A 15133-nucleotide genomic window follows, 5' to 3' on the forward strand; every position below is an offset into this window, starting at 1 on the left:
TGATATTATGTTTTTAATCTAAAAGTCCACTTGTTTATTGGTAGTAAATAGGTAAAAATTTGTGTTTATGTTAATCTTGTATTTTTCACATTTAGATTCAACTGGTTACATCTTATATTAGTTTTATTACATATTAGTCAACATATCAATATATTTTTTTTATACCAGGGATCGAATTTATGACCTTGTGCTTGCCAGGTAGGCACTTGTGCCACTGAGCTAAACCCCCAGCCATGTGTTTATCACTGTTTCCTATCTTGTTTTTCTCACAACTTTGTATTATGAAAAAATTTAAATACACAAAAAAGTTTAAAGAAGAGTGCAGAGAAAATCCCTATGGTCACTTCTTGAGTCCTTTGATTTGATTCAATAGTTCTTAATATTGTGCACATCATATGTATTTCTCTGACTAATTTTAAGGTAAATTACAGATATAACGGGACTCTATCCTTGATATTTTGGCATGCATGTCCTAGCAATACAAGCTCCCCAATGAGGAAGTTTCGAGCAGAGTGATGACCTGACTTGCCTTGCCCTTTTAACAGCATCCCTCTTGCCGATGTGTTCAGCACAGTCTCGGAGGAGTGGCGGGGACCATGGGAACCTGCAGTGTAGTGGCCCGTGGTTTATCATGTTTGATGGCAGCTAGAGGAAGGCAAGGTTGGAAGGGCAGTCAGGAGTTAATGTAAAAGACTGTATACTAGATTTAAAAGGCTTTTTAGAAAACCTGTACATCAAGGTTTCCCAAATATGATGACTTTTTGACTTTTGTTGTTTGAGTACTTTTACTCAAAAATAAAATAAAACTATTGTGTATTCGGCTGAAAATCATTGCATGTACTAGCACTGGCATGGGTGCTGCATTTTCAGAAAGATTACTCAAGGAAAAGGGAAGTCACTGAAGATTTTTAAGCAGGAGAGAGACAGGAACTAAGTTTATCTTACAATATTCTGACCATGGAATAAAAGACAGATTGGAGGGGGGTAAAAATAAAAGTATAGTTTTTTAATTTACTTTTTTTTTTGCCTTTTTCCTTTTTATCAGTACCAGGGATCGAACTCACAACTGCCTGCTTGCAAGGCAGGAGCTTATGCTGCTGAGCTAAATCCCCAACCCCTTTAATTTACTTTTTGTTTGTCTTTTGAGACAAGGTCTTGCTAAGAAGCCCAAATTGTCCTTGAACTTGCAATGATCCACCTGCCTCAGCCTCCCAAATGCTAGGATTATAGGTGTGTGCCACTATGCCTGGCTAAAGTTTAGTTACTAGCTATCTACCAAAGAATAAGCAGTGAAGATACAAAGGTAGATGTCTTAGTTACTTTTTTCTTGTTGCTGAGACAAAATGCCTGACACCCAAAGTTAAGGGAGAAAAGGTTTATTTGGCTCACAATTCTCAGAGGTTTCAGTCCATGGTCAGCTAGCTCCAAGACAAGGTGGTAAAGCTGATGGGCATCACAGAGAAGAAACAGTCCATGGCCAAGCAGGGCAAGAAGACAGCAAGTAGGGGCACTTTTATCCTACTCAGGACTACGCCAAACCACTCAGCAGACTAATTTAGTAATCATACACCCTTGATCCCAGCATCGCACACTCCAGATCTGGCTACCTCTGGAAAACCCACCTATGACCACAGGAGGCTTTGAGTAGATGTCTAGACACAAACCATAACAATAGATAAAATAGTTTGTTGTCACTAGGAGCTGACAAGCTAGCCAAGGAGACACAAATGAGGGAATTGTAGCTCAGACTGGTGTGTACTATGATTGAAATATAAAGGGTGGCTAAAAGGTGGTCTGATCACCATTACCTTAGGAACCAAGTCTAGAGAGCCTTTCAGAGGAAGAGCTATGCCAGGCAGATCTGAGCAGAAGCATGAATCTTGTATATGGAGGCTGGAGATAGGAGATGCTGAACCCATATGGGGAAGGCAGACACATGAGATGATGAGGCATTCATTCAACAGCTATTGACTGAACACTTACTACAGCCCTTACTGTGCTAAACCTAAAGGACAAAGACACAAAAGATGCAGTGCCTACTCTGAATAAGCTCATAGTCTCTTGTGGAGAAAATCATAATGTGGGTAGAGGGTCCTGAGGGATGATAAATCAACTCAGCTTATAATTCACACTAGGTAGCAAAGAAATGATCCTGAAGATGCATTCTGAAAATATTCTAGTAGTCTATGCCAGTAGAGACACATGAGGTCATACGATGTACTTGAATAAATGGCAAATGGTTTGGTAGTAGAGTTTGAGAAAGTGTAGATTTGATCCTAAAAAGAATGGAGTACTACTAATAATAAACTGATATTAAAATATTAATATCAGATTTATCTTTTTTTAGTTTTTTGAAACAGTCTCACCATGTAGTCCAGGCTAATATCGAACTCACTCTGTAATCCAGCCTGGTCTTGAATTTGCGGCAGTCCTCCTGCCTCAGCCTCCCGGATATTGGGATTACAAGTGTATGCCACCAAGCCTGGCTCAGATTTACCTTTCAGGAGATCACGCTGCACTGTAGACAATTGTTTGAAGGAACTTTAGCCAAATAGCAGGGAAAGAACAGTTTGAAGGTCAATAAAGTGATTTTAAGGATAGGCTGGTGTGGGCCCGAGCCAATATAGTATAACAGAGAAGGCATGAGAGTGAACAAGCAGTTACAATGAACTGAGCTACAGATATGAGCAATGTGTGTTAAGCAACGAGTGTCTGCAGGAAGTGCATGTGGGCTGCTCCAAACGACATTTCTTCTGTAGAATTTGAAGGAATGCTTTCTGAGTCTCAGCTTCTTCATGCCCTAGGTGACTATCTCCCACCTGTGCTGGGGAAGTTGCTCAAAGTCCAGGAAGCGTCAAGAGTTCCATGCAGTGCTATCGGAGAAAACCGTGGTGGCGAAAGGGGGAATAAACTCTGAGGTAGGAAAGACTCAGGTCTTTTCCCACCTGTCAGAGCTTATTCACTGAGCCAGGTGATGGCAGTGGGGGGGGGCAGGTGTGTCTTACTTGCCCTCTGAATTTTCTATATTTTTTTTAGGGATACAAAGACCCTAAAGTAATGGTACTTGGTCTTGTTGCACATTGGAATCACTCACAGCTTGAAAAAACTCTGATGTCCAGGTCATACCCCAGACTTATTAAATCATAGTCTCTGGAGTTACCAATATTTTTAAAAATTCCTTGCTTTTTTCCCTCATGTGGCAAATACGGGGAACCTAGAGGTTTGTTACCTTGTAAACAGAGGCTCAGGGGACTAAGTCTTGTTAGTTTGCAGATTGGCAAACTAGTTTCATGACGCTGTAAGCATTTTCAGAGGCATTTATTTAAATAGTGCTTTCAAAGGGGCTGGGGGTTTAGCTCAGCGGCATAAGCACCTGCCTTGCAAGCAGGCGGTCGTGAGTTCGATCCCCGGTACTGATAAAAATGAAAAAAGACAAAAAAAAAAAAAAAAAAAAAAAAACAATAAATAGTGCTTTCAAGTATCATTTACTTTTTGAGTGATAAGCAAACCTGGACATCCAGTGGCCTCATATGGCTACTGCTAATGAAAGTTTGTCTGATTGAAGTCCAGAAGCTAACTGTACACTTAGCAGAATACGGTTAGATGCGCGATTCACCAATATAAAGAAATTAGGAAATCCGTGCATGATGGCACATGCCTGTAATCCCAACACTCTGGAAAGCTGAAGCAGGAGGATCTCAAACTGGAGCATACAAACTTGGTGAGACATTGTCTTAAACAGAAAAAAGAAAATTAGCTGAAGATAAAGCAAAGGCCTTGCATTCAATCCCTAGTACTACCATAAAAAATTAGCAGAAATGTCTGTTTGAAATAAATTTCATGCTTGAGGGTGTGTTTTAAAATATCTGATCATAATTTCTCTCTTATAAATACACAGAACTGTATAGCCCAGGGCATTATTCTTTCCCTTGTCATTTTCAAAATCTGTTCTGAGTCCTTATATAAAGGAATGTTGATCCATAGGGCAGATTATTTTACTATGTTTAGTACATCTACTCCTTAGTGATTCAACGATAGCACTATCCAGTAGCTAGTAAATCTAATAGTTGTTTCTTGTTAATGGAAATCTATAACTGAGATATTTAGGCAAATCAATGTAATTTCTTAATTATTTGGTATAAGATACTTTGTGTGGTAACATTAAGAACTGGATCACTAGTTATGTGTGGAATTCCTACTAAAAAGTATAATGCAAGTCCACATTTTGTATAAAAACTAGACAGTGAGATTCTAGTATATTATAGAAAAAGGGCTTTTTCTTTTTGGCCAACTAAGTATGTTCATATTCTTTCTTCAGTGAACTTTTATGGAATTTTTATTAGGTGTTAACTTTGAGTAGGCAGCTAGAAAACAGAGAACTGTTAAAACTTGGTCCCTCTCTGCCCTTAAGATCTTACATAGCATTAGTGAGTTGGGGCAGAGAAGGCAAATCTAATAATAGTAACTTAAGTGCATGGCTGAGATGCAAAAGAACACAAGTTTGGTGCTGAACTGCCTGTATGTTACTAAACACAGTGCACATATTTGTTCCGTTTACTAGCAGTATCTTATAATCCTGGCTGAATTCCTGTTGCTTGATAGGAGATTCTAGGATAGGAAGACACACTTTCACCAGTGGTCACAGTCTGTCAATTTATTTACTGAGTTACATGTCATCTACTGATAAGTTGTAGATAGCCCAAATAAAATGCATTACTTAAGAAATAGCTTTGTAGCACTGGGGAGGCTGAGGCAGAAGAATTGCCACGAATTTGAGGCTAGCTTAGACTACATTGTGGGTTCAAGACCAGCCTGAAACTACATAGTGAGACCTTGTCTCAAAAAACCAAAAAGAAAGAAAGAAATAATTTTGTGTCTGGTGTGGTGGTACATACCTGACTAGGGGCTAGGGCATCCCAAGTTCAAGCCCAGCCTGGGCAATTTAGTAAATTACTGAGCCTTCACCTCAAAATAAAAATTAAGGACTGAGGATGTAGTTTAGTGTAAAGGCCCTTGGTGCAGACCCTAGTACTGAGATTGAGCTTTTATGCTCAATCTGCCATGCATACAAGCAAGTATTTTCCCCCTCTTTTTCTCTTGTAATTGAGGATGAAACCCAGGGCCTCATATATGATAGACAAGTTTACTGCTGAGATATACGCCCAGCCATTCCTTTTGCTTGTCTTTCATCTGAAAGACTCACAGTAAATATTTCCAAAATTTTATTCATGAATAAAGTTTAGAAAGTAACTTTTCTCTCAGTGAAATAATATGTTTTTTCTCCCTCTTTAAAATAGAATCTTGCTTTAGCATGCAGGCTGGCCTTGAACTCACTATATAGCTTAGGCTGGCCTTGAACTCACAGTAATCTTCCTGCCTCAACCTTCTGAGTATTTGGACAAAAGCACCTGGCCACATCAATATGGTCTAAAAATCTAGCAAAAAATGGATCCAAAATGAATTTTCTTGGGGTGAGTCATCTACAAATAAAAACATAACCTTAGGCCTTTGTGTTTTAAGAAATGAAAACAAGCTGGATATGTTAGCACACATTTTTAATCCTGACTCCTCAAGGATCCAGTTTGAGGACAACCTGGGCAACACAGAAAGTTCAAAGAAGGCCTAAACTACACAGCATGAACCTGTCTGCCTCCAAGAAACAAAAGCAAAACAAAACAAAACAACAACAACAATAGCAGCAAAAGTTATTCTCCATGTTTATTGTATCTGGCTAATCACAAAAAATAAAACAAATTCTAAAACTTTTCTTCCCATTGGAAACAAGACTTTTCCACAGAGATTGGCTATAGATTTAGCACTAGACTAAAATGTGGTTTTTTTTTTTTTTTTAGTGTTAAAAGATTAAGCTACCTGGGAAAAAAATGAATTAGTCCTATATATTATACTCAGTGCTAGAAGATTTTGTTCTTTCACAGTAGTAGCTCTGCATCAGGTTGTAGACTTTGCTGTGATTCTGAAGTACTTATATGCATTTCTTTATTGATGTTTTTATATGTTCTTAACCATTGAGTCCATTAAGAATGTAGCATTGCAAAGGAAAAAAAATACCCTCTTCTAAAAAGTGTAAAGGTTACTATAGAATCATTAAAAGAGGCTGAAATAGGCCTGCAGTTAGAACATTCCATGTATTCTATCTTAAAAAAATATACTTTGGTGAGATACAGATTCCCCCTACCTCAGCACTATGCATTTTGGAAGATAGCATTTAAAACGTGTGTGAATTATGATAGCCACAAAGAGCTGTACACAGAGAAGCTACAAATTTTTTGGTGTTGCTCAAATGCATATTGGGGTAATCATTTATGATGAGGTCCTTTGTAGTAAATTTAGTTGCTAACTCTAGTGAACACGTTCATTTGGCATAATCTAAATTATCAAGAAAATTTGGCTCAAAAGATTATAATTGAGCCTAAATCAGTTGGCTGATGTTACATCAGAAATACAGTTTTGATGTGAAATTTTTAATGGGAAATTCCATCCAAAAAGCCATAGGATAACAATAATAGGTATCTGAGTTTTACCACAGAATTATATCATTGATTTCTTCCTCTTAGCTCAGGTCTCTATGTTCTTCTGTAAGTAGGAGCCCAGTGTTTCATTACAAAGGGACAGCTGAGGACAATGTTACATCCAAAGCAGGAGATAATCAACTTTAGGGTGTTTATTTTTTAATAGAAAGATTACAGTGTTATTTTGTTCCACTTCATCTTTGTAGATGGAAACTTTAACAATATCTCCCAAACTCTGGCAATGAAAACTAGGTATATAGGGAACTTCAATCCTTACATTTTGCTGGGTATGGTGATACACACCTGTAGCCACAGCACACAGGATATGGGGCAGGATTGCTGTGAGCTGGAGGCCAGCCTGGGCTACACAGTGAGTTCAAGGCCAGACTGAATTATACAGTGAGACCCTGTCTCAAAAAACAAACAACAACTACAGCAACAATAACAACAAACCCCAAAACAAATCCTTACGACTTTAGGACCACAGCGCAATCACATCAAGCAATGAGTTTACTCATCTATACTCGTATCTGAGAGTATTTTATTTCTATGGAAGGTTTTTTATTTTTTGTTTTTAATTTTGAGTGCTAGGATTTCAGGCCCGCACCACCATCCCCAGCCTCCTTCTTAAAAAATTATTTTCTTCTGATAAATTTAGATTAGAGTTACCTTTTTTATTGGAGTTTTAGTTCTGATAAGATTTTTTAGGTAAATATCTCAGATCCAGCTCCAAATTCACTATGTAACTTTAGACAATTTCATTGGACCAAGCCTCAGTGTCTCCTTCAGAGTTGTAAAAATTACCAACAATGACAGAAAAATATCAAGCAGGATGTTATGCTCCAATTGTGTCCCCTCAAAATTTATATATTAATGCCCTAAATTGCAACATAATGGTATTTGGAGATGGGGCCTTTAAGAGGTAGTTGGTTTAACCAGGTCGTGAGGGTGGGGCCTGTTTGATAGGATAAATACACTGATCCAAAGAGGCAACAGAGGCTGGCAGTGTAGCTCACTCGGTAAAGTTAGCACGTGTGAAGCCCTGAGTTTGATCCCCAGCACCAAACAACTTTTCACTCAAAAAGCAAACAAACAAACAACTGAAAAAGAAAAGGAAGAGATACTGGAGAGCGAGTTCTTTCTGTCGTTCTCCATCCTGCAAGAATAAGATTTCCTTTCTGCAAGGCAGAGAAAGGGCCCTCACCAGAATCTGACCATGTTGGCACTATGAATCTCCAGTTCCACAACTCTGAAAAAATAAATGTCTGCTGATTCAACCACTTAGTCTCTGGTACTTAGCTAAGCCAACCAAGACACAGGCCAGACAGATAGTCATTTTACACCATTGTTCTTAAAAAGGGCTCATTAAGCCGACTTTATTATTATTTAAAATGTTTTTGGAGCCAGGAATCAAACTCTAGACCTTGTGCTTGCCAGGCAGGGGCCATGCCACTGAGCTATATTCCTAGCTAGGCTAACTTTAGAAAGAAGTTTCCTCTGTTCTTAAAGTAGCAACTGTACAAGTTTTACTGACCCATGCAAAAGAAACTAACAATCCTAGAGTTTGTCTGGCCTTTTCAATCTGGAGCACCTCTTCCCTCCCCAGGGTTTCTCAGTGATTGATATTGACTTTGGTTGCAACACCGTTGGTAGGATTGTCTGTAAAAGTATTAATGACAAATCTGTATCACTGGTGCTCTCAGAAAGCCATCTCATTAATTTATAGTTTTTGGGCAGCTACTCTACTGCCCAAAGAAAGAGAATGGAATGGAGATAGGCTTCATTTTAGTTTTGTGATGAGGGAGATCCTAAACATGACAGGATTTGAGGTGAGAGTATAATGATTTATTTTATGGCCCCCTTTATCTTGTGGAGATTTTACAAATGGTTTGACAAGTACGAGCTCAGAAAATGAGGTAAAGGGCACCATACAGTAACATTGTAGGGTATTATTATCCAGAAGTAGATATTTTTTTCTGTTAAAATTAGTCTGTGAAACAAAAGTGGGTACAAAAATGTTTCTATAAGCAGAGGTGCTAGGCTCTGTAATGTTATCATTACAAGATGATATTAATATATTTATTTATGGTAGTTTTGCTCCCACTGGGATGCAAGATTTGTTAAGGATAAGGATCATTGTTGATTTATTTACTCTATATCCCAAGCACCAGGTACTGTTAAATATGCAATAAATATTTGTGAATGGATAAAAACTTATGCAGGACTTAAGAATTATTTTTCTACTAGTGATTCATTTAAAAAATGTTGATAAGTTTAGAAAATACAAGTGAAAACAGTCTGAAAGCCAGGTAATTCAACTAATTAATCTGTTAATTTATATCACAGTGGAGTAAATGTGAATGTTATGTGAGAGAAAAACAAAAATTATTTAAAATCATGGGTATGTTTCCAGCTTAGAAAAGATTTCAAGCCAGACATGGTGGTGCACACCTGGAATCATGACATTTAGAAGACTGAGGCAGGAGGATCACTGTGAGTTTAGGACCAGCCTGGGGTATATAATGAGACCCTATTTCTAAATAGATAAATAAAAAATAAAAGAAAAAAAGCACTTCAAGAAAAAGAAAAAATCTTAAGAAAGGATCAGAAAAACCAAGAAATTCTTTAAAGAGCATAAAACTATTTAATGAGGTAGTGGGGAAATAGTAGGTACTTTGGAGAGTAGGCAGCCATTAAAATGGTTTAACATCAGTAATAGCCAGGAAGTGTATCTCACATCACAACATGATAGTGATCAAAACGCCATATTCCTGGAAATATTCTTTTTCTGGGTGTCCTTGAGGCTCAGCCTTGGGCTTTCTATGAGCATATTTTTTAGTGTGCTTAAAAGGACTTTGCTTCTATAGATTATCAAGGTGCTCCCCATGCCCTTCTCTCTGTGGAAGGAGGAGGAAAAAGATAGTTCCATCTCAGAGATGGAAAACCTCCCAGAGAGAACCCTTGGAAGCGGAAATCCAATTTCTTGGTATTTCTGAAACTAGGATCTGTTGCAATCATATCATGCTAAAAGATAATGGGCTCCTGCTGCTAAGCAGACACAGACTCAAAGCACAGAGGTGCCTCACCCAGCAGAAACCAACCTTTTCACAAAGCATGGGCTTTCAGACCACCTAGTGTAACAATTCTGTGACTGCCAGTTCATGGCCATGGACTGTATTTTTTCTCCCTCTAAAGGTCTCTTAGGCCACTTCCTTTCTTTATTGTATTCAAGATGTGCTTTATTGTACTTGAGATTTACAATAATGAGGATAAAAGTGCCTGCTGGAAAGGTGTGTTGTTCAGGCCACTTTTGCTACAAGTGACAGAAATCTAATGCAGCCTAGTCCAACAATAAAAGCTCACTAATTCCTGTATCCAAAATGTCAGGCAAAACTGAATGTCAAATGATGTCTGGAATCTGTTTGTCAAACTTCCCTTCTGAGTTTGGTTCAGTCTTCTACAGCCTGATGGCAACACTGCTACAGGTTTACAAGGGCCAGACAGCCCATGTGAGGAAACACACACTTTTGTCCAGCAGCACAGCAAAAGTGCCAGACGGACAGGCGTACCATGGGTCATGTGCCTATCACTAGGGCAACAGTTGTTCCTTGAGGTGTGGAATCCTCTGGCTAAATGGGGGCAGGTGTCTAATTTTGGGGGTGAAGGGCAGTAAAGCCCCACCAAGTCCTAAGGACTGAGGCAGGCTTACTACAGATAAAAGGAGGGGATTTTTCTTGAAGGAATGAAAGTATGATGAAACACTATATGTCCCTAAACATGAGTTTTCCATGGAGAATTGGGGCAGAGTTTCTAAAAGGTGGCCATATTCTGAGAGCACATCAGTGCCATGTGGCTTCCAGAGGCCACAGTCAGTTATATATTCCAGGGTCTGGCCCATGACCCCGGCCTCCGTGGTTGTCTCAGAGCCCAACTAGCAGCAACAGAAGAGTGGGGAGTGGGACAGTAATGAGCTCTTGAACCACATAGGACTAAGGTGAAGGCCAGGCTTGCTGAGTGGCAGTTGGGAGGGACGGTGATGCCTAACAAATGCAGCCCAGTCCTGAGTACCAGGGACATCTGTAACAATGGCTTTAAGAGGCAGAGGTAGTGATGGTTGGAGTTTTTTGCTCACAATTCTAGGCAGAAGCTTTCCAGTTAACATTTCTTACTCTTCAGAACTCAGCTCAAATGCCAATTCCTTTGGGAAGCCTTTTCTGGATTCTACTTGCCAAGAGTAGGTCTCACTCTCTGGTAATGAGTTCTTATTTGATATCTTGAGTACTTCCAACATAGCACACCTTTTATAATCATCTTACATAATCATATGCAAATCAAAATTATTTATAATTAAGTAAGATCTACCTCTTCTCGGTAAGATCTATTGCCTACATGAAGGTAAGCTCCATGATGGTAGGGACTCCATTAGTTTTGCCTATCATTGAATATCTACTCCTTAGGACATAGTACTTACATAATGTACACATAGTCCCTACATGATTTAGATGAGTGAATGATACATAGGTTCTGGTAATAGCAACTGGTTTTAATATGAAGTGGAAACTGCCTTTTCTCCTTGTATTACATAGTTTAATGTTTTCATTTCATTCTTCAATTGGCTGAGAGGCTATTTTAGATAGTACAGTTAGCCAAAAAGAAGCTTTGGACTTGACAGCAAGCCACTGAATTGTGGAAGTTCTTAGCAGGAAACCAGGATGTACTGCTTCTAAGTATTGTTGTTAATCCTGGATTCTTCTACTTGTATTGAATGGAAGTAAGTTTAGTGCTGGAAATAAATATGCAAACCCTCCCATCTTCTTTAAAACCTGCTGGCAAGTAATTTCAAGACTGAAGTAGCAAAAAGGTGCATGTGTATGAGCCTATGCTCTGTGCCCCCAGCTCTGTCTCTGTCCTCTGTCCTATGTGTCATCCAGGATAGCAGCCAGGCCACTTGTCCCCAGGCATTTTGGTCACAGGTTTACACATCAGCTTCCTCTTATATAAGTAACTAGAAGGAAGGAATTGTTTAATTATTTGAAGGAGTTAAAATTAATTGATAAAATATCTTTTACTTTTTATTTTGTTGGGACAAGGTCCTATGCAGTTCAGACTGACCTTGAAATCTCCATGTAGTGCAAGCGGGTCTTGAACTCATGGCAATCCTCCTGCCTCAGCTTCCTGAGTGCCGGAATTATAGGGATGCACCACCATGCCTAAAGACTTTATAAACGGGTTCATAGGTAACAAAATTTTGCTGAAGCCATTTGATAAATAGCTTTGAATCAATAAGAAGCCATGGGGGTAAAAAACCTAACCATGTTTTATATTTTTTTCTCCCTTAGTGTACTGTTAGAGCTTCAAGATTTTATGTTTTGTTTGATTTGCCTGGTTCCGCTGGGCATTGCAATAATTCAGATTCTGGTTTGGAATGAATTCTCAGTCAGAAACAAGAAATACCAGATGCAAAGTCTTTAAAGGAAGGACCAGGTGCTATGGGATTTAAACACAACTGCGGGCGTTTGTCAGTTCCTACACAGTTTACATTGTATCCAAAGCAAAACTGATCTTTGTAACTTCTAATTTATTTAGAAAGCAAAGCAAATAAAACAAAAAGTCCAACAAGTTTTAGGACTTAAAAAGTTTTTTTTTTAAATTCTCTATAAGTCAAGGTTTCTCTGTTGGCTGTTTCTAAGGGGTTGGGTAGCTTGGACATACCAGTAATTCTTCACTAGGAATTCCTGTCGGTTGCTTAGTGTTACCTGCAGCTTGCCTGCCTGTGCCTGCCACTTTGTTTTTAGAACTGCATATTGCTTGTTTGTCCATTTTATGAATAAGACAGCCATCCTTTTCTTGTTTTGTTATTAATGCTGTACCTCTGTCCTTTGTGGATTCCTCCGTAAAGAGTGGAGAAGTCACCACACTCCTGTCTCCTTCAGTTGGTTGGGCACTGGCTCCCTTCAATCAGATGCCTGCCTTCGTCTAACTCAGACTTTGTGCCTGTTCATTTGGTTTGAACATTTCATCAGAACAATAGTCAACTCAGCCTGAGACGTGTATACACCTGTATGCTGGAGATGCTTGACAACTGACTTTTAGAAAAAAAGTTTGTGTATTTATATGCATTATAAATTTTACTAATAATGTACAAAAGATGTATGAAGCATATTTACAAATAACAATAAAATCCATTGGGGCAGCATAGCTCAGTGGTAAAGTATAGGCTTAGGATGCACAAAGACCTAGGTTTAATCCCCAGGACCAAATAAATAAAATAATTCATTGGGGGGGCAGTACTTAAGATTGAACCCAGGGCCTCATGCTTGCAAGTACTCTGTATATTTTTGTCTTATTCTTGCTAAGTTGACCAGAATCCGCCTTGAATTCTAGATCTTCTTACCTCAGCCTCCTAGGTGCTGGGATTCCAGGTTTATGCTACTGTGCCTGGTAATACATCATATTGCACTTTATTATAAGTTCTGTATACCTATACTTTTACTATGATTTTCTCTTTACAAATTTTACTGTTTTCATAATTCAGAAGAGAGTCATGAAATCAAGACTATGAAAGCCAGATGTGGTGGTTCATGCCTGTAATCCTAGCACTCAGAAGACTGTAGCAAGAAGATCATTGTGAGTTCCCAAACTACAGCCAGCCTGGACTACATAGCTAGCCCCTGTCTCAAAAAAACCCAAATATCAAATAAATTAACTTTAAAAAAGACTATGAATAAACAGTTGGCTACTATTCATTTCAGCAAAAACGTCTTTTTTTTTTTTTTTTTTGAGACAGGGTTTAGTTATGTAATTCACCTTGAATTCACCATGTAGCCCAGGCTGGCCTTGAACTCCAGGTGCTCTTCCTGTCTCAGCCTTCTAAATACTGGGGATACAGGGATGCACCATCACACCTGGCCCATCAAAAATGTTTTTGATTGTGTAATTGACCAAAGCTTATAGTTCCAACCTGAATGCTGTTTTATATTTTTGTTTGTGTTAATGAGTGAAACAAAAGTGAGACAGTAAAGACCCCTTTCAGAACTTCACTTGATCACCAATGATGTGAACAATCTTGCTGCAATGAATGATACATTTTGAGTACTGTGAAGAATATTTCCTTAATTTTTTCACAATCTAATGGCTATAGACACAACAATTTAGCATTTTCTTTGTTACTACATCTTGTTTCATTTTGTTTTGTTTTGGTCCTGGGATCAAATCCAGGGCCTTGCACATGCTAGGCAAGTGCTCTATCACTGAACTATACTCCTAGTCCCTTCTTTACTACTTAAGTCTAGACCAAAGATTGGGAAACTGCAGCCCATGGGTCAAATCTAACTTGTGGCAGTTTTTGTACAGATTGAGAACCAGTAGCCAAAGATTATGTGAGAGATCACATGTGGCTCACAAAGCCTAAAATATTATCTGACTTTTTACAAAAATTTGCTAACTTTTAGTCTAGATAACCAGCAAAACAACAATAATTTATATGGATTTTCATGGTGTGAATACTTTTACCATGGCCAATATCAAGCTACCAATGCAATATTACTAAACAGAGATTTGGAAAGAAATGAGCAGCAGTAGATTATTACATTTCTGATAAATCAAACATTAGTAATTCCCATGAGCATGAATAATAGTAAAGCAATCAAAAAATAAGATTATGATAATCACTTTTGGTTTTACTATAATTTACTTTTTAAAAGTATGTATTTATTTTTCATAATGGCTGATTAAAAACTTGAGAAGTTCCTGGAAAGTTAACAGTTGGCTCTCACTGGCTGGTATAGCAGGCTCCGTAATATCACTGGGCATACAACACAGGTACTCACACTGGGTTGCTCTTCCCTAATCTGTGGGTGAGTATATTCAATAAGAAGGGAGTATAGAGGTGGAGTAGACTTGATTTGTATTCTGATTTCTCTGATTCATGGTAGGTATTATAGTACGAGATTTTAAAGAAATTTTTGTTTTAAAGATAGTAAAATCCAACAAAACAAAACAGAACAAAGCCAATCAAACACAAAGCAGCAAAATTGGTATAGAACTTCAAAGCAGGATACTAGGAAAACAATAGCTACCACAGTATATCTTGTTATCTTCACCATAGTTGTCTGTTCCGTCAGGTATAGCAAAATCAAACCAAAACCAAAGCAGAATAAAACCTATCAAAACAGAATATTGAATAAAGCAAAATAATCAGAACACAGCAAAACAGTGAGAACAATATTGGATTTCAAAGACAAGCTAGACAGAAATCCTCTATATTCGTTAAAAAATTATTGCATACTGTCATCCTCCCAAGAGATGCTCAGACTGCTGGCCCCAGGTGGGCAAAATCAACCAAACAATACAAGTATTCAGTTGCTTTATGTACCTTTACATACAATTTAGTTGCTATCAACTCAGCCTGCCCTTGAACCATGGGTTGCTTGTGAGATGAAGTTTGATTTTTAGCCCACGTGTGGGTAGGCTCACAGGAGGCGCTGACTTTTCTCTTCCTGGTTGCTGCACAGCTTACCAGAAAGGCTTCTTGCTGGATCCCCTCAGTCCCAGCATCAGTACGAGATTTTTTATAAAAAGATATATTTCCAAAATTTATTTTA

General features: G+C 38.4%; 1 protein-coding gene across 1 annotated transcript in view; it reads left to right on the plus strand.

Moving 5' to 3' along the window:
• Positions 1-12002, plus strand: part of LOC100714895 (transmembrane protein 180) — a 38389-nt gene extending 26387 nt beyond the window's left edge. The window contains exon 6 of the mRNA XM_003478197.1: positions 11870-12002. Coding sequence (XP_003478245.1) covers positions 11870-12002 — 133 coding nt within the window. The remainder of the gene's footprint in view (positions 1-11869) is intronic.
• The last annotated feature ends 3131 nt before the right edge of the window (positions 12003-15133 follow it).

Source organism: Cavia porcellus, unplaced genomic scaffold (assembly GCF_034190915.1).
Source record: "Cavia porcellus strain 051 isolate PalLab524CR breed Dunkin Hartley unplaced genomic scaffold, mCavPor4.1 scaffold_16, whole genome shotgun sequence".
Lineage (NCBI taxonomy): Eukaryota > Metazoa > Chordata > Mammalia > Rodentia > Caviidae > Cavia > Cavia porcellus.